This window comes from Bombus huntii, chromosome 3, assembly GCF_024542735.1.
Source record: "Bombus huntii isolate Logan2020A chromosome 3, iyBomHunt1.1, whole genome shotgun sequence".
NCBI classification, from domain to species: domain Eukaryota; kingdom Metazoa; phylum Arthropoda; class Insecta; order Hymenoptera; family Apidae; genus Bombus; species Bombus huntii.
This window is the reverse complement of record NC_066240.1, coordinates 20,241,984-20,263,561: the sequence shown is the minus strand read 5'-3', so window position 1 is coordinate 20,263,561 and position 21,578 is coordinate 20,241,984. Positions and strand designations below refer to the sequence as shown.

At 36.4% G+C, this 21,578-nt stretch overlaps 1 protein-coding gene across 13 annotated transcripts in view; it reads right to left on the bottom strand.

The window, feature by feature from the left end:
* Positions 1-18,165, bottom strand: part of LOC126863418 (synaptogenesis protein syg-2-like) — a 95,767-nt gene extending 77,602 nt beyond the window's left edge. For 3 of the 13 annotated variants that reach the window (XM_050613542.1, XM_050613546.1, XM_050613548.1), the window contains exons 1-2: positions 17,957-18,165; positions 11,225-11,708 (exon numbers count right to left, since the gene is read on the bottom strand). Coding sequence is in view for 8 of the 13 variants with exons in the window: in XM_050613546.1 (XP_050469503.1) it covers positions 11,225-11,282 (58 nt within the window). In the remaining 5 variants the exon portion in view is untranslated. Of the gene's footprint in view, positions 1-4,958; positions 5,002-11,224; positions 11,709-17,902 lie in introns of all 13 variants that reach the window. The other 10 variants (XM_050613541.1, XM_050613550.1, XM_050613540.1 and 7 more) reach the window with 6 other exon arrangements.
* Between the last annotated feature and the right edge of the window lie 3,413 nt (positions 18,166-21,578).

Below are 21,578 nucleotides of genomic sequence, written 5' to 3'. Positions count from 1 at the left end.
GCAAAACGTTCACACTCGCGGCAATGCATTGTATCTTGTAGAAATCGATAGAAATCGTTTGTAAGTAATCATCGTTCAAGAATTATCGATAATTGTACAAATAATAAAAGAGATAGATTTGTTTACAGAACGAACAGACTTTTCAAATCATCTTCTAGTACGTACATGTGTATATCGTATATGTATACGGATACATGTAAATATATACGAGGAAAATTAGAGAAATTAGAACTAGAAAAAAAGATTTAAAAGGGACTTGACGATAGAAATCCTTATACAGCACAGTATATAAATAAATAAATAATATAATAAAATAATAATATAAATAATAATAAAATATATATCGATATCGATCGATATAGTTTTTCATTTATTTGAAAAATCACCTGTTTACTAAGAAACGTTCACAACTTTTTCTATATCATCCGTACTCTTATTTGCACGTAAGAAGTATTCAATATGATATAAATTCTTTTCAAAACTAAGAGGTCACAATCGTTATCTGTTAATCTCCGGTTTAAGTTCTTGCTGTTATCAGCAGAAAGCTGACCTGCCCATATTTTTCATCCACTTCAGTTTAACTTTTATACCGTTTCTCATTTTCTGGAATTATCATATATGAATTCATTCTCGTCTCATTTCCACTTGATTTGCACTGCATACCTTTAAGCTTCTTTTTTTCAATCTATTCCGCATTATCGCGCTTTAATCTAGTACATTGTTCTCTGTTCTCGTAATCAATGCTTTCCGCGCTTCGATAGATTCTCCCTTCTGCGCCTGATCTTTCCGACGTTTACATTTTTTAAAACTTTTAAAATATTTTACTTTGCCCGTTTCTAACATATTCTGACACGGAATATCAATCTTCTTTTTTGCTATTCTTTCACAACGCATGTAGGATAGAATCTCCTATGATGGATCAGAAATGTCGTCGTTTTACGTAAAAGCGAAGTAACATTTAACGAAATAAAATACGATATTATAAGGACGAAAGAAAAGGGACACATGGCATAGCTGTCGCGTAATGCCACATTCGTTTCCTCTTTTTCGTCGCGTTCCGTCTTCGTTCTCTCATCGACTCAAAATTTCACACATCTTCGCGTTCGTCCATCCTTACACGCATTCGCACGTTTCACGTCTCCGAAGATGACCGAAGACGAGTATATATATCGATAGAACCATCGTTATATCCGAATAATTTCATTAGTATGTACATACATAGTACTTGCATACTTTTTGACGTACTCGCTATCACACATGCTTTTATCAGTATCATTTCATACCGATCACTTTGTTTAACCTTTAACGGTACTTCATATTTTATATGATCCGAAATACTTTTGCTCGATTTGAGGCGTCATGTCGGTTTGGATCGAGTTTTTTCCATGAATACCAAGACGCCTATTTTTCTCTTATATTTTCGAGAGATCCTTCCTAGTTGCTCTTCTTACAAAATTGAAACATTTTATTTTATTCGATTTTATCCATCCAAATGCATAATCGATCATTAAAGAAAAGAAAAAAAAAAGTTAAACTGTCGGTTATCAAATTCCAGTTAACGCTAATCTTTAAGAGATAGATCAGTTTTGCTTTTTTTCGAAAAGCAAGACGCCCGATTCTTCGAAGTGACAGTGATTTATTTTAAGTTTGTAGCTTAAATCTAGATGCGAATTAAACGTAGATATGCATGCATATGAATTCTGGTTTGCGAGATTAAGTGCGTATATGTGTATGTTCCGGTGGCTACAAATTGTTAGTAATCGATTTGAATCCCTGGTAATCGAGATAACGCTAAGTAACGTATGGCAGTGGAAATTCATAGATCGAAGCTACATCATACATACTATATACATACATACAGACTGTATACATACATACATACAGACATACATATATCGAATCGACAGAATTAACTCCAGTAACCGTAACAGGACCACGTGCGTGTTTCGAGTAGTAGTCTGTTCTAATTCTAAATATCGTAGAAGGAACGTAACTAGCATACATTAGAGCAAATCGATTTGTCCGGAGAACGTGTTTGTCGAAGACACGAAATACGTTCTTATTCGTATTATTAGACGTTTTAATAACCGACACGTCCACTATAGTCGTATTTCACAGAACAATCGTCGTACTTTTGTTCGCTTAGACGAATCCTATCGTATGGAAGACATTGGGCATATTTCCATATCGGAGTATAATCCATCATACTCCGATGGATTTCGATGAGACTGATTTGGTTTCAAATCAATATCGATATCAAATAGCATTAACGCATCGATAACGTGTGCGAAAGTTTGTAACTTTATGGTGTGTTTAGATATAATAGATAAAGTAATAGTTGCTCATGCAGATAGCAATGTATCCGATGAATAGAAAAGGCGAATGTTAGTTTTTAAGGATGAGGCGAATTTTATGAGACGAATGACCGAAGAAGTAACGAAAAAAGTGGTGACAACCAGAGCTATACCATGCTACAAGGTATAATCCGTAAGGTTTTAGGTTGGTGAAAGAAATATAGCGAGATAGCGAAATCGGGCATCGAATTTTACGTGTTTGAACATCTTGACGAGGGAATTGACAGAAACCTGAGAAAATAAGGGCTGCAAACCTCAGTCAGAGACGCACCAAGTGTACAGTATCTTAACTTTGATTCGGTCTATCGAGAGGCAGGATATTGCGCAAAATAAAATCCTTGGTGGTACTGTATCGATCGGTGTCGATGCTTGATTACTTGTGACTTTAACCGTGTAGAATATCTTTGTATACCGGAGATTTCACGGATCGTAATATCAATTACCTAAATTACTTTCTATTACAAGTTCTTATTCGCAACGTAGAGACGAAGTTTTATGGGCATTGCGTACTAAGAAAGGTCAACCGTATCGACAAGTTTTAAGTAACAGTATCGTTGCAGTTACGATTTTATGTGTATGCGCCGTTTAGCTTTACGATGACCATTCATCGTCCAAAGTAGAGCTGTTGGGACATCGTTGGTTTGGAATCGGAGGAAAAGTCCAAGACACGACGACCCTCAAAACCGTCCAGTCAGACTCATCGTCTAGCCAAGTCTTGTCGCGTCTCTTTCTCGGCAATAAGGCCCGTGACAAGCAGCGCGGTTGTCACGTAGAAAACACAGGAAATCACGAAATTAACAAATCATCGGTGATCTCCTCGTGTCGTAGTTCGAACGTTTCGCAAGTAAGGTAAAGGACTCGGACTTTAGATATGATCAGACGTGGCTATACCGTTACCATCTGGTTATTGTTTCGATGGATGTTTCGTCTATTACTGTTTCCGAGTCTGTAACACGATAGTAGGCAGAGAAACACCACCAACAACAAGAGGTATACGATAGCAGAGACTTTTTCGAAGAGAGCACGGAACGAGAGAAAAACTTTGTCGGAGAGACACCATTGCAAAGTACAATAATTAAAATAGAAGCGAAAGAAATCGTTATAATTTAATAGCATTTTACTTGCTTACATTATTTCGATCACCTTGTATGACGCAAGAATCGTCTTTTTATTCCGTCATTTAGCCTCGCGTGATATCACCTTCTAGAGCTACAGGTCACTGAAATCCTCTAATCATGCGCTATTCTATCGCGAATAAAGAACATAGATAATTATTTAGAAAGCTATCGCCATCATAGGTTTCGATGATTTCTTACGATGTTGTCGGGGATATGATTCTGAACAACTTTTTTCTATACATGTAACCACCGCTTGGGACTTAGATATCAAGGTATTCGTAAAACTCTGCCTATGCAAAAAACCACTACAGCGAATTAGTATTGACCGGATAAAATGATCTAACCTAAACCTAACTCTTGTCTTTTCTTTATGGTATATTATAAACATAAACGTAAGTTGGGTGAGCTTGGTTATTTCGCGGATCCTTAGGAAGTAAGTCCGAAACTGCAACGCGCAACTGCATACGCGGGGCTCTAAGAAATGTCTGTTACAACTGAATTAAAAGTAAATATCATCCATGTTTGAGCTTGTTGATTTATACAGATAGCAAGAAAGATCTATAGCGAAGTAACATTATCAAAGAAATTTCTTACAATCCCGTATACTCAATTTATGAACGAGATTTTCCCACAGGCTGTTCGTTTAGACGCCTAAAGTATGATACAAAGATAAAAAGATCGATGGCTGATGGATGTAAACAGATCGTCAAGCGGCGAACGAAGCGGCAAAACGTGTCGATTATACCTGTAACTGTGTCACGGATACACGCATATGGGCAGGATTCAATGTGCCGTAAAGGCAGTATTTCGCGAATATCCCGGTAACTAGGGTCGAGCAACGGTCACGTGTATGGGAAAAGGTCGTTGTCGTTCAGAATTATGCTCTCGGCAACGAAATCATCGGAATCATAGGAATTGTCGGAATCGTCGGAATCGTCGATGAATGAAAAATCATCGAAATCAGTGGCGAGGGGAGACTACCAAATAATTACCGTAATCTAACTCTGTGCATGCGTGTAAAAAGGTTACCGTTTGATTTCAACGGTAAGCGTTTTCGCATTCATTAAATTAACCCGTTTCGAATTTTATACGTTTATCGTGGTCGGTGATGCCGATAAAAAAAATAGACATCGTCTATAATAATAGTTTATATAGTAGCTTTAAACGATAATCAAGGACTAATATCTTTATGTTAATAAACGTTGCACGCTACCGTTTGTGATTCGATAACATAAATCTGAGGAGCAACAAAGTACACGTATTGTACACTGTATACGAAGACAAAAGCACAGTCGCGACTCGAACGTTATTGATAGCCGATGTATTAAATAACATACACAAATCCTTTTATAAATCTTGAAATCATACTGTAATTTCAATATGGCACGATAAGACGAACGATTTCGTTATAAAAGAGTGCAAAATTATCAATGGTGTATTAAAATTATATTATATATACATTATATACATCAGTTTATATACATACGTAATACGTTGCGTACTTTCAAAAGCCTTTAAGAAAGAGATATCTGTAAAATACGATCTTATATTAATCTCTATTGCATAGCAATATACTATTGAAAGAAATTCAGCAAAGCATAAATTTACAAGAAACGCGCAAAGACTAATAAATTACAAGTCACTGTAGTAATAAGATCATTGTTTGAAGCAACGGTAGAGATGGCGTAGTGTCACGCGACATTCGAAGGTAACGGTCGCTGTCCAAATATGCATAAGGATAACGAATATGTAGTTCCCGCTGGGCATTAAATATCTAGCATAGTGATTACGGTTAAGTTATTAATTAGATTATTAGATCAAGTTTTAGAATATTTTGTAAGATCGATACAAGCGACGAATCCACGTGGACAAACAATCACATTTTCTGGCACGTTGAAGGGAATGATGACTGCCGCCCCGTAATACAATACTGCACAGTATTGGATACACCGATCTACGGAACAAGTAGAGTCAGAACTCGGTATTCTTGCTGGTAACAGCTTCCAGATACCTGGATTAATGCAATAGAGGGTAGTTGGGATTAGAGGCAATCGGACGGGTGCTTCACGTAGTTACCTTCTGGCAACGAGGCCTGCTAATTCCTAAGATAACTCTTTGGCAAGTGATAGCGAATTAAATACTATGTGCCAAACTTGAAATATTAAAGATCGTCGATTTAGAAAGTACTTTTCCGATTTTGCAAATGAAACGTTTTCCGTTCGTCCTTACACTGTGAAAGGCGTATGCAAATGTATCTTTAATTCGAAATAATTTCAACCTATAGAGCTCGGATAGAGCATCGTAGCGCGTTACAAAATGTTATAAATTATTATACACCTTCATTATAATTGAACAAAAATTATGCTGTAATTTTCATTGTTGTTTAAGAATGAAATAAATTTGATGAAATTTGATGAAATTTGATTAAATATGATATACGTTAAAATGTTACAATGTAATGATATCTGTATTCGTTAAATGAAAAGTCATGTTTGATTAATGCTTGAAAATTGATTTCGGCTTTAGAAGACATTTAGAATTCTGTGTACATTAGGAGAAAATGAACATTCAGCCCAACTAAACAGCCCAATTCGAGAAAACGCTCGCGAAACGCCTGATTTCTAATTCGTTGGAATTTGCAAATGCAGACTTACGATGCTAGTTTTGAAAAGCCGCTACACATTGCGATACGATGTGCGATAATGCGCGTGTTGAAAATTAATTGAATCCAGGATGATTGTTGCGAGCTAGAGCTTTTAGTTTTTGCACTACTTTAGTTTTTGTACAATGATAAGTGACTTACAGAAGAAGCTCTGGTGGTAATTAGTCAGAATCTTTCCCGTCTCGTTAAACCTATCAGAGTATCGTTTCTTTCCCCAAGGCGGACCAGTCGATTCCTTCGCAAAAACAATTGTTCGTAAAGAACCACTATTTCGACCACTGATGCAAGATCGAAAAACCACTAGTGCAAAATTTCTTCCTGCAATTCGACATTCTCTCCCTCCCTCTCTTTCTTTATTATCTTCGCTGATTTATGGCGATCCATATATAATAAATAAATATATATATATACACGTAATAGGATAAAAAGAAAGAGAAAGGGAACTAAAGTTACAACAGTAACATTTTCAGCGATAAGCAAATGTATACTATTACTTTGTTTATTAAAATAACTATGTACAGTAATGTGTACATGTAGTAGCAACGTGTCCACAGTATGAATTCATTTCTTGATGCTTTTATTGGTAAGTACATATGTATTTCCATATACGTGTATATAAATGTATGTATGAAAATTCCGGTCACATTCTTTCCATTGTATTGCTTTAAATTGTACATTTTATATTCGAAATATATTACACTGTAGCTAGTTTCAACACAGATCGTCGATAATACTGTGATTTGATTCTGCGTTTAATCGCTATCTAACCATGAAAATGGCACAAGACTATTTACTTGTAGTAATTAAATATTACGGCAAATGTATCATATGTATATGTATGTACAAGTAACACTATCGACCAAATTACTTATTTTTATACCGAAGGTATTAAAATTTGAATTAAATATTTGGTTAGATTTTATTATTACATCGTTTGTGCTAATCCAAGCATAAAGGAATTAAATCAGTTTTATTTATTTATTTTATACAATTAAAATAAATAATTGATTGTACATAAGATATTAAATTAACGATTTAAGTAGAAAGAGGGCATTATCAAGGTATTCGTTAAAATGAATCGATAACTGACATTATCTAGCGACGGAAACGCATGAATTCAACGTCAGCTGACAGTAAGAACATATGGCGATCGATTAAGATCGCTGCGCGTCAACCGAATTAATTAAATTCGTTATATCGATCGACAGATGTATATCGTGATGAAGTCATCAAATAGAATTATATTATATTATAGTATAGTAGATAGCGTAATGGCTGAAAATTTATGAATTACCATAGCAAATATATTCTATCGGGGAATATGCAAATATCAAATGCTTCGAAATCAACACGATTCTAGTTTCGTCTCGTACAAATTTACGTTTAAACGGAAAAGACACAAAGATATAACGGTACTATTATAACGGTATCATGCTAAATGTCAATTTTAGTAAACAATGCTTGCGTACATTGAGCGCAATGCATTCCACTTCGAAGCGTGAATGCGATGTGCACAACTTGTTCTCAAAGTAAAATGACACAAACGTTAAAAGCATCGAAACAAAAATGTTCTAACGCTGCTAGCAATCTCATACGTCCCACTGACTCGTACACTTCGTGCACACTAGCGAACGTGTGCGTGTCTACTTTTCCAAAAACATGACCATAGCCCGTCATACCTAGTCGATATTATATAAAAAAAAAAAAAAAAAAAAACAGCTACAATAAAGCACGCCAAAACCGTTTCCAAAACTAAACTTTCGACATTTTAGCGTAGACTACGTTCGTTATCTCGATGTTCCATTTATAATTGCAACGACCTAATCACTTCTTAATAAAATCAGCAATTACAACACTGACAATATCAAAATGTGACGAATCACTACTGTCATGTTATATATCGTTTTATTTTGCTAAACACTATCAGTACTAATTGCGGAGACTTTTAAATATTACAGGGCGATATTAAACTTTGTCAAACTTGGAAATTCGTCTATTTTCACCAGCATATTTGCCGTTGCGTTGCATGCACGATACGCGTGTGATACAAAATTTCGAAAATTATCAAACGCTAGGTGAAATTTTACTCTTTTTGGGCATATTATACGAGTAAAAGGAAACGAAAGAGAGGAGATAAAAAACAGAATGCAACCTCGAATGTTGCAGTATTGTTCAAAGCCTCGTCATCAGCCCGAGGAAGCATCGCAAAGCTCTCGACAGTTTCAGCAAAAGCTGTTTTCACGTATGTACGTAGTGTACGAAGCTACGGGTGAATCTATCCACGGCCGTATGGGAACCGTAAACTGCACGATCCATTGGGGTGGACGAAAGAAACAGAGGGTGCACGAGTAAAGGTCGGTGACGCAGTAACGCCACAACTCCCTACGTACGTGTCCCTACACGTAGCACATAATTCGCCGACCACGCCTCGATGCTTGTGACTACAGTGTGAGTGCGTGCGTATGTACAAATTCGCATGCACTCGTCGACGCAAACACGCGTGCGACCTCGATTCGATTGCACGTAAGGGTCTCGCGACGCACAACAGCAACAGCCTAGGGTTGCGTCTCCGCTTGCGTTAAAACAAGTCGAAGAATAGGCGTGACAAAATCCTTGACTTTACAATACGATCTACGAACGTCGTATGTATCGATACGCACGTATAATAAGCACGTACTTGTCGCGAAATGTGAATAGTGTTTGGGAATAGTTTTTGCCAGTGCAAACAAAATGACGAAACTCGAGAAATTCATAATATCTATTTGTATACATGTATGTACATACTATATATAAAATACATCTTATACCGGCTTGGGCTGTTATATTTTATTGTATCTGTCAATTTATTATCGCCTAAAAGATGGTCTGATTGCATCGTGTGTTGATTTGTTTTAATCAAAATGGCGATATTTGTACTATAACGAAGCAAAAGTTGTAAAAGTTTCGTCTTTCATCGATTCAAATGGCGTCTCGTCGATTCTCACTCCCACCTTATAATATCTTACACTGCTGTGTGATTTGATAGCGATTTCGATCGTAAGAATTGGTGGAGATTTTGTGACCCTTTGAATTGCATTTTCCGAGGCATTACCGATTTAGTATACCCACTCGAGTAGTGTATAAGAAACCTTGCTAATAAAAAAATTACGAAAGGAGGACGGCCAATCGAAAAATATAGTATTGTAGTTAATGAAAGTTTATTATTGCTCGACATGTCTCGGATAATATCCATCTTCTTTTTTATTTTATCTCATTTAAGTGAGTATCACTAATACGCACCTACATTCGCGTATAAAATATAAACAGTTGAATCACCGTTATTTATTGCATAAAGAAATTCTTTTCTTTTCTTTTTTTTTTGTAAATCCAATTGCGCTTCTCGTAATAAACATTATTAATATTTATTTATGGAGATTCAGTCCTTTTGTTTTTCCGGTCGGAAGAGTAGCATCAAAATGCACGAGAAACGCGAATATTACTTTTCGGAACAAATAGCATCGTTTTGATTTTCATAAATCCCATTGAATTACACTCCTTCTTTATTACGTGCAACAGTTTGTAACTACATATATCTACTACGACAACGTATATATCTAAAAACATAAGTGAAAGTAAATTATAAAACAACGGAACGACGATCTGTGTGTGTGTGTGTGTGTTTTAGATCGGCACGATGCGACGGAGCGAGAAGCATTTTAAAAAGAAATATTTTTATGAAACATATCTGTATACGTTTCGTATCGTATGGTGGGCAGATACAACGAAAGATCTGTATCACGGCTTGCTCTCACTTGAAAGTAGATAAGGTTTTCATCAACTCGTTTAATTCTTCGTTATTGCGCCCTACTTTATTACAAAAGTATTATTGGACCTATTTTATTACAAAGTAAGTTTCAGAGAGACATTCATTTTCTAATTTCTATTGAAGTTTGATGTTCTATATTATATTTATATGATATTTTATATACATACGATTAACTCAAAATATATTCATATTTACCTAAAACTAGAATTTCTTTCTGTCATTGGTAATTTATTGTGAAATTTAATATTGCGCCTGTTTAAAAGTTGCAAGATATGCGAAAACTCGTATATGGTTATCGATAATTTTAAAATTCTTAACAATTTGTATGAACCTAATCTATGTTTACAAACGTGGTAAAATACGGTAGTAAAATATGTATGATACGTATATAAAACAATATGCCTAGGTGCGCTAATACACAGCCTAGTAAAAGAAACATGAAGTTGGCATTATTTTCGAGCTACTGATTCATCATATAAATGGCTTAATAATATATGTGTAAAGATAAGATACAGAGATAATGCTCGGATCTTTAGACGAAAGGAGGTGAAAGAAACCTGTATATACAGAATAATTTAGGAAAAAACTCGTTTCGTTTATATTTGCTAGATTATGCGTGTAGGTTATATATTGAATTTTGTACGAAAAAGTAAAATTCGTTGACCGTAGATAACATAATAACGCGACATTTTAACACTTTTACAAGCTCGAGTTCAACGTATGAATATATGTAGATTCAGAGTTCAGAGGTAACTTTCTCAAAGGATATCGAAGCGTATCGATCGGACTTGGAGATTCTTTTCTGATTTCTAACCATAGATGCTTTTACCTTTTCGTCATGAATACGCACGCGATACGTACTCGTATATGTAGTTTCATCGAATACAGACTTTTGTGGAGCGAAGCCTGTATACGTGTACGCAAGACTGAAGATACTTTGAAATTTTGATCGGTGATTTCCAGAAACGTGATGCGATCTTGGATGAAAATGAGGGTACTTGATTCGTACGAACTAATCACGCAGGTAATATGGTCGCATGGGTCACATCATCTGTTCAAGAGTTCACCCGTTACAAGGTACAGCTGCAAGATTCTGTTAAATAGGGAAATCACAAATCCTTGATCATTTGTCTGTTACATATTCGTAAAAATAAATGTACGTGTGTATGCTCTATATCTTTTGACAACGAAAGTCCCATTGTTATACCTTGACCGTAGAAGGCAATGGCAGATTCGAAATTGGAATGAAAATATGTATAAAAATATGAATGAAAATCAGACTAACCTTGAGCGTAGACAACACACAAAAAAGCGACGACGGTGGCGAGGACGTGACACCACATTATTTTTCCCTTTTTTCACTTCTCTTCTTGAACACACCCCGTTTGCTTCTTTCCCCTGTATCCAACGTTGTTTCACTTTCCACGCGAGCTCACGAATCTGTCGGTTTCTTTGCGCAAAAGAGAAGGACGCACTGTGTTTTAATCGTGTTTCCGACGTATCGCGTGCCGGTTAATCGACGGGGTTTGTTTCGACCAGGCCGTAACTCGATCATTTAACGTCACGAAAGATCCTATATTCACTCATATCATCCGCCGTTCACGTTTCGTAAGATTTCCGCTACACTGTTTTCGTTTCTTCTTTTACTGTGCTATTTCTAGAATTCCCCACTAATAAACAATCGGTATTTTTAAGTAGTCATCCGTCGCGATTCTCACTTTCGCGCGATTCTTCGGGAAACTCTCCTCGACATACTCTGTTTCTGCATTCTGGAATGTAAGTAACGTCACATATCAGACTTGGATAAACAAAATTATAATTAGATTTTTATCAGAACGATATTTAACATTTACTAATATTACAACAATCTTGCTAAATATTAAAGCAGTATACGAATACGATGCAACAATTTATTCGTAAAGCATACATGGTCACTGTGTATCTTAATTCAAAATAATACACTACGGAACGAAATATGCTTTGTATAAATTCGACGGTCGAAAAAGATTACTTGATGCGAAGATCACACCATGTAACATTCCGAATTTACTTATATATTACATAATAACTAACAAAATTACTTATAGTATTGTGTAAAAGGACTACATACATGGCATGTATAACGTATGTATAACGTAAAAACGTATCAACCAAGATTCAAAAGAAAAGCTCTTTCGAATGATCTCTATTACAACACTTTAACGACAGCTTGTGTATAAGTTATGAAACGAATATATTTAATTGATAAATACGTATATTCGTACGGCCGGTAATACGTAAACAGCATAACTTTCTTGTACGATTAATGCGCCAAACACATGACGTGACTCAATGGACGAAAGTCTATTGGAATTAAATGCGGAGAGATGACGAAATTATTGCGCCGTTATGACTGATTCGACAAGGATATCGGTTATTTCAAAACGCTCTGACTTTTTTCCACGAATGCGATCGCAGCAGTTTATCCCGCGTTGAGAAAAGGTATTGAATGCTTTTGAATTTTGAAGATCACGGTATTCTCGCAGATATATTACGCTAGAACTATACACATCACAATTACGTCGATAAAACAACAAAGATATTTCCAATCAACTTCTATCAAGACATGATTCTTATTCAAACGCTTTGTGTTTGTTCAAGTTGTCCAATTACAAGTATCGAAAAATTCAAAAAGATTTAATAATGTGAAAAACATTTTGATGAAAGGTTGTTTATGTAAATTGTTACGTAGAGATATCGATGTTTATCAGTCATGATTCCATATCGAAAATTTGTTCGATCAGAGGAAGGAAAAACCGTATTGATAGGAAATAAGAAATAGGAATGAAAGAACTATCGTGAAAGAAAGTTGGCAAACCGAGTGAGCAAACTCGGTAGAATCAAAATACTCGAGTATACCGTAATACAGAGCAATAGAGGGTAGAGCCGAAGAATCTTTGGCCAGAATCTCCTCTGTTCGAAAGCCTGCTCGAAATTGAGAAAATTGTTATTTAATAAAATATATATATAATTGCGTATAATTTATCCAGTTGTAACATAATAGTAATAATCATACGGAGAATTTCTAATCATAGGGATGTGAGTTGCGATAAAAACTTTCCTCTTCCTGTGTTTCATGCTACTGCTTTTCGCTTTCTGTCTGTTTCGTTATCGACCCTCTTTCTCGATACCACGGGATACGACGCGAATATGCTAACGGCATATTGAAAAGGCAACTCGACTTTTCGATGGATTTTATCGTCGATGATTGATGAACATGGAACACGTATCTCTCTGTGCAACCTTATAGCGTAACTCTAACAGTGTGTTATGCTTTCGCTTACAAATCAAATACCACTAGCAAGGCTTCCGTTGCTTCTTCCTTTTCTACCAACTTTCCTTTCAACCTACGCCATTGTCGCTAGCCACCCTAAATCCTCCTACTCGCGTTCTGGCACTCTGGGCCGCAGCAAGACATAATTGAATAAAACTGCTAAGTGATTAATTGTATGAACCTTCGCGGTGCTCTTCCTTGCCAACTAACTTCGTACTCGACTTTAAAGGACATTTACCGCGTCATTTCACTTTTTCCGCTGTTTCAATATACACGCGTACCTTGATTCGACGGAATTTCAACCTTATTTATCCTCTATTCACAATGTACATATGTATTAGCATCCACTCGTATTCATTTATCAATTACGACGTAATATTAACGTTATTAAGTTTATAATACAACATAACACGTATCTCTGGCATTTATTGAGACGTGTCAATTGTACGAGCACCAAATGATATATTACAAATAAAACCACATCCAAATATAATTGTACAATAAATAACACGAGAGAATTATATTTCAGCAATGTGATCGAACGTAACATATAATTGAAGAATATCATTTTTTCGAGTGTATAGATTGGTACTATGAGATTCCATTAAATTCGAATGTGATAAATGTTCAATTCTAAAAAATTGTTGATTATTTCGATGAATTTTGTTGTTTTCATGTATACGTACATATTTTTCCATTAGTTTTTAAGTTAATGTAGAAAGATTTCTCGATAACAATGAACAATAACGCTTGCCCTTGTTCATTGGAAATCGTTATACGGAAGAAGTTTGAATTGAAATATACAGCTGTGCTATATTCTGTTTGTATCGCAAAATTATTCTCTTATTATTGTTCTTGTGTTACTATACTTTTCATAATCGTTCTTCCTATGATGTACATTTTATAATATTTGAATGATTTTCGCAGAACCAGTAAGTTTTACTATATAGTACATAAGGACACAATCGTAAACGAAGTTTCCGAGTGACTAATTTGCGGTAAAACGATGCACAGGCAGCTGTGGTTAAGAATAGGGTAAAAGCTAATAGGATTGCCGAACGTGCGAAATAATACAGAAGAAGACGTATCCAACTATGTAGATATGTATATGTATACTACAGAAATAAACGGAGGACAGTTTCCATGCGTTACGGTAGAAAACGATAACTTTCGACGCGTAATAAACTGAAAATACAGAATATTTGAACTTTTCACTGACATTTATGAAACATTTTCTCTTTATCTTAAATATCTATGATATTGTACATAAATCTATAGTTTTTGCAAATGTGCTGTTATTCGTCAAGTTGTTGCAAATAAAAGATTTACACGTGCAACGATATTTGCGTGAAAATCATTTAATTTGAAGAGAGATGTTGTTAATTTTGATAAGAAGTAAATGTATTTCCGGCAAGTTATTCTCTTCTTTCTTAAAAGTGGAGATTTTCGCGCAACGAATTATACTGGCCTCCTTTCATATCTACGCACATCGATACCCGTGTATCAATCGTATACGTAGAATTACAGATTCGATGTACAATTTAATGTAAAACTAAATTCTATTTTGCTAACTGTAAAAACGCTTCGTACTTATGATAACGATAAACAATTATACTTGGATACTAATTATAATTGGATTCTAATCTCCACTTTTTACTTTTACTCGAGTTATATTCATTGGCAATTTACATTTCTTTTACAAATAATTTCAAGGAAAAAGCTGTATGATTTATAGTTTGGATTACGCTATCAAATCGAATTTACTTGTTCGCCTTCTCACGTCTAGATCCGGTCGAGTTTTACTAGTTTAAAACTTGGCACAAGAATAGAAGAGGTTTTGATTCGCTGGAAAGGAGGAATCAATGAATTTACTGGATTTCAGGAAAGTTTCGCATCTCTGAAACTAAAAAGCAACTAGTTTCATTCGAGAAACACAAGTTCCTCTCAGTCGGTTTTCCGTCGAAAAGATTTGTCACCAAGTGCCAAAGATTCACACTTTTCAGTTTATATTTCATTGTGAGTTGTACGACCCAACGAATGCAAAATCGAAACCACAGTGATTTTTACTAACAGCATCTTCTAACTTATATCGTAAGAAACGGACGTTTTATCAAATTCGTTTGAATTTATAGAAAAAGTTTTAGTAGGATTGTACTGCATCTTCAGGTGGACTTACAAACATTAAACACGTTAAGCGAACGTATAACGATACGTATAACCGTGTAAAATAGAAACGCTTTTTGTCGGTTCCTGTGGTGTTTATCTATAAAATTCGGTGGAACTCGGAACCCCGAGTGCGAAAAACTTTATTAAACGTCGACGTCATCGTGCTTCGTTCGCATTATCCCTTCCATCCGTGTTACACCGGTGGAACGATGGAACGGTGGAAGTTACCGCACCGAATCGAATTTGCTAATACGCCCAGCAGCCCAGAGGGACTTTACTCGTCGCGCGGTAGGAAACGTTGTCCAGGTTATTTAGCAGGGAGAGAAACATCACTTCTAACAACTTATTTACTGAAAACGTTTATAAGCGATGTTCGCGTCAAGAAGGATTTAGATTCGAATGCGATTCTCCGCTCGTCGCGTCGGTTCGACAATTTTCACTTCCTGCGTTAAATCGATATTATTCATTTCCCTGAATTCGCCAGATTATTCGTTATTATTTAAATCTCTATTTTGATAAATATATATATATATATATATATATATATATACGACGAAACAATTAACAATTTTTACAATACAAATGTACTTTATATACCTACGTATATATTAACAGCTATTTATTATCATACGAGCACGTAATTTAAAAGAATAATCGAGCTCTTGTTACTTTCTCAATTTTTCTAACAAGCAGTGGATATTCTAATAGTAGTCGCATTCTAATGCAATCCCTAAGTTCGAGTATATCCTTCGATTAACGCAATCTATATATACCGCGCATTAAAGAAGATTAAAGAAGATTAAAGAATTTGAACTTCTAATGGGTACTTTGCGTAATGCGATAGTCGTTTTCAATAAGTATATTTTAACGCATTCCTGCTAATAATTCGTTAATCCGTAACGAATCGAACGAAAGAAATGCAACAGAACGATTAGACTATTAGACGGTTTTATTCGGAAACGTTTGAGAGTATATATCGAGTGAAGCATGAAAGCTTCATCTTTTCAGTCAGTTTCATCTTTTCCTATCTACAAATAAATACGTATATATAAATATTTTAACAGAGTCTTTGTATCAGAATTGAAAAAGATTTTGACAGAAGTTGACAGAACGACAAGAAAGTTGTTAAGGTTATTTAGTTAAACGATACGTATCTATCTTTAAAGTATGTGATCGATGAAATTCACGACTTTGGTATAAGGACGAAATCACTATAAATTCTCGCGAACGGCAACGAATTGTTCATTCGAACGAAGATAGGAATCGCATACGTTTATACTTTGTCAAAATCTAGGTGCTCTCGATTCATTTGGAAACACTTGTCGGTATCACCCAAGTCAGAGTATCGAATGGCTGAAAAACGTTCTCTTCTTTATTTTTCTTTTTCTATTTTCTTTTTTTTGTTCCACCACAGCAAATCAATACGAATTAATTCGTCGATAAAAGTATCGTATCGGTGGGAATTTTGTGTGCCACCAGATCCTCAATTACCGAACGGTCGACCGAGAAAAACTCGTTGAACTCGTTAAGCCGCAGCGGCGGTCCTGTTACCAATCCCAACGCAACGATTCAACGTCGAGTAAGATTCGTACGAGGATGAAATCACGGCAAGGGTGTATCTGGCGGTAACGTATCCGAAGTCACGTATGCTCTAGGTTGTTCGATATCGATAAATGAAATGAAAATAAAAATTGATGCTAGAGTGGAGGCTACGAAGCGAACGACTGTAAATTGTAAGACAGAGGTCTTTTCTTTATACAATTTCCTGTCATCTTACATACTGTCGTGTGACATATAGACAGAATAGAACGACAAGGTATCGGCAAGGAAATAAATCGAGTCGGTTCTCTTTTTCCTTCTCTTTATCGTCGAGTAAAATATAGTTACAGAGATTACAGGTATCGCAAATGTGCGATTACAATTGCACGCATCCCAATCGCGAATCAAATTCGATAACACTTATAGTCTATCGAAGAATGCTCGAACAAAACAATGTATGTATTTAATTAAATGTCGAACATATTTGAGACTGCAAAAACGAAAAAGCGGAAAACGTGGAATATATATATTGTAGAAAGTTTTCGTTAAATCGTTAGCGTCAAAGTGGGAAACGATAGGGATTGAAGAATTCTCTGTTAGATTATGATATTGGTAAATGATCGCACGGTATTCGATTAATGTTAATACATGGTCGGTAGAAAGGGTAAAAAGTGAGCTCCAATGGCAAGATAAAATCGGGACCAAAATTTCTGTTATTTTTCCGCGATTAATAAGAAAAACAGCGAAGAAAGAAAAGGAAAAGAACGAGAAAAGGATAATAATAACGTAAAACGCGATTCCTTTCGGCCAAGTTCATTTTATGGCCATTAGATAGAGAAATGCGGCTGTTGCCTATGGGAACAAAAAGAATACGAAGAACAGAGGAGGAAATGAAACTCGGCAAAGCAACTGCCTTCGGTAAGTTCGAACTTTGGAACATTTTACATAAATTTGTTCACCCATCACAAGTTAAAAGTTTCTTCAATTCCGTCTCCTCACCGATATGCGTGGTCGAAAAGAATCTTGAGAAAAATTCACTTGCCCCGGTTACGAGATTTATCCTTACGAACTCGGATATATGTTTGTGTATATACTAATATACTATATACGTGCACAGAACAAGCCCAAATAAATACATATGTACTAGCAAAGCTGAAAGTACGCGAACGCTCGCGACCGTCGCGGGCTGAATACTGGCGCGTCGTGCCACCCGGACTTTTAGTTCCCGGCGCTACCGAGAAGCGTCGCGACGCTTCTCGCGCCCCACTCCGTGCTTCAGCCCTTGGTTCGCGTCAGCCGGCCGGCCCTCTCAAATCGTCCGGCACGTTTCACGGTATCCCTCGGTTCGCCTCTCCTCGTTTCGCCTCTCCTCGTTTCGCCTCTCCTCGTTTCGCGACGCCTCGCCGCGCCTCGCCTCGCCGCGCCTCGCCTCGCCTCGCCTCGCCTCACTTCAACCCACCCCATCCCACCTCCCACCGCTTCGCCTCACCTCGCCCAGACTAACCAAGCCAAGCCTAGCCTCGCCTCGGCCCTTCTCGCCCTTCTCGCCCTTCTCGCCCTTCTCGCCCTCTGATGCCTCACCCCGTCGAGACTCGACGGATCTCGTATTTCCATTCTCGATCGCCCCGTGACGCCTCGTATCATCACCTGTATGTACAATGTACAATGTACAGTCTTTTGATGCGGTGCTACCTGCTAAATGACAATTCTCTACTGGATACTGCTTCGGACACTTAACTTCAAATACGTTTGCCCATCTTCTTCGAATCGTTCGTAGGAACGACGATACAGTGACAAAATGTACAGTAAGTGACAGTAAGCGATTAATAATAGAACGATATAATGGCACAAACTATCGATATTGCTACAATTATTGTACGAATCCTAATCTGCTACTGCCTTTAGTCCCTTTGTTTCGCTTTCTATCACACCTCGTGGATTATTCCCCATCCAATATTATACCACGTATATCGGTGCTCTTAGACGAGCTCTATCTAATGTTATAGAATTCCCAATGGTGGAATTTCAGTTTTGTCAACTTTGTTCTTATAATCGATCGGCTTAAAAGAGACAACGAAACAAGTAAAAATCCAATAAGCGTTTACTAAAACTTAAACTACTAGAACTTAATCTATGGCATAAAATCTAAAATATATATAATTTTTCTTTTCTTTATACGCGATATATCATTTTGAATAAAAGCCAACAACGTTTACGAGAAACAGTACATTTGCGACAGTACATTTACGGGAAAATTCCAACTCGTATTTGTCCCTTGTATCGCGCGCTATGAAAAATGATACAGAAAATGAAACAGTCGCGATCCGAACATTGCTCGATAGAGAGAGAAACCAAATATGTATGTATACAACAGTTTATCCGAAAGACCGATTATAATATAATTAGTAGAGTAGAAAGTAAGCCACGCATCTATCGCTCGCGAGTGTCTTGTAACGGCGTATGAGGTATTTGTATCTGTTTTTAATTTTTACAGGCCGGTCGAAACCTTTTACGAATGTATTTACATGGTTACTCGCACGTGCATGTTCGTGCGAGATACGATGCAAGCGGTGCGTTAAAGCTGTTTAAGCCGATCGAGATATAACTTAACTACGATTGCCTTTTAGACGAAATTAAGTTTATAATGCGAGCTCCCTGGACAGCTTTGTCAATTTGTTTGTAAAAAATAATTTTGAACATCGAAGATTGGGCAAATCTTGGGCAAAGATTGGGTCCCTTGAACTTTGTCGTTTGAAAGCAAAAACGTATCTATCGTGGTGACGCAGGGGAGCGTCGATGTCGTAATTATCCACAGACTGTTGCGAACAAGTGGATGCATTTATATTTGCATTTGTGGTAAACTAGGGCAGAGAATGTCATTTATCGAAACGAAATTTTAGCTAGTGCTCGATTAAGTGAACACGAACGCCAATTATTCGAACGAGAAATCATAGGTAGTAGAGAGATTTGGTGAATTCCTATTGTATAACCTCTAGTTACATGAACTGTTTGTCCCTCAACGGGTTCGGATAAATGGAGTTCTATCGTACAGATAATGATACGAATGCGTTGATATCGATCTTCTGCCGATCTTACGATGCACTGTTAAATTATGAAAAAATCTTAAATTAAAGCATCTACTCAGGAAATTATTGCTTATTGCTACTACGAATTACCTATTATTAGATCGTGGATGTTTATGGAAATTTACATTTTCATGGATCCAGTCAAAAAGGAGCAATAGAATAGAACAATTAAAATTTTACAACGAATACTACACCTTGATACTCGTATTTCGTATATTCTTGTATACATTGTGTAAATTTGTGCACATTTAAGTTTTCCATAACGTTTTATTTTAACATTCATGATCGATCAACTGGGTCCGATTCTCATACCGTTCAAACATCTTGTAGAATTTATCGTAAAATGGACCTATATATCGCGGTACATCATCGGTTCGTTAAATCGTTTCTTACGTGAAATTACGTATTACGTAAGATCAAGACACATCGATGGGCGATATCGTGCAAGAAATAAACATTGCTAGTAAGTAAACTAGCAATTTTTATATATTCTTTATCGTTCGACGATGTTTTGGAAACTTGCCAGGATATCGTGGAAAATATCGTAACGCTGTGCTGTAAATTCGTGCGATCAACCAACTCTTACAGTTTGTTGAATTCGTTAGTTCCCTCTTGCCCCATTAACCTTGGAGAAATGCAGATCCTCGATTTTCATTAGTACCTATCCTCTTCCCATGCAAATTTCATTGAATCGAAGATTTCAGAATGGCGTGCGTTTCCCGTTATTTTAAAGATATTAATTATTATGTACATTCGTACGACATGTTATCCCATTTCAACTTCTCTCAGGCAGGTATATTTATTATTACAGATACATATATGTACGTGTATGTACGTAGAAGGTATAAATAAATGTTACCTTTTTTATCACTTGTCATGTTCAGCCCTTAACTACTGTTTTTCGTAGCCATGTCCTTATTTCATAGACTATTTCCTATTAAAAGGTGTTGCAGCGAATGAAACGAATAGTAATCGAAAATCAGATGATTACCTCGAAAAACAGAAACGTATTAAGCTTTCTACTGCGACGTTAACAAGCGTTAACAAGCGATAGCGCCTCGTTATTGTACATCCATTTTACGTTTAATTTCACATTTAACGGTTTAGTCTTTAGCGAAAAACTAACGACTATCGCTGGTATTCGGATTATTTTTCCATTATTTTTGGACGATTAATGTCAAGTTAATGGTTAAGCTGAAAATAATTAATTAATTAATTATGAAACTAATCAAGTCGAAAATGAATAAAACCGCATGACACAATGAATCGCAGACACAGCATGTATTAAGAGTTAATAAGTATTAAGTATTAAGATGTTAATGTAAATAGGAGAGGCGGTTTGTCGTTGATATGGTAGCTAAGGTCTCTCTCGCCGTATAGTGGTAGTTTAATTAGGAAACACGCGAAAGCAACTGCCGGACGTTTACACGGTTTTGAGATCGGCAAAGCCGAAAACAATCGTTGCCAATGTCCTTGGAGCCCGCAGGCTTTGCCCGAGAAATTAATCGGACGCCGCTGCACGCCGTGGCGGAGCA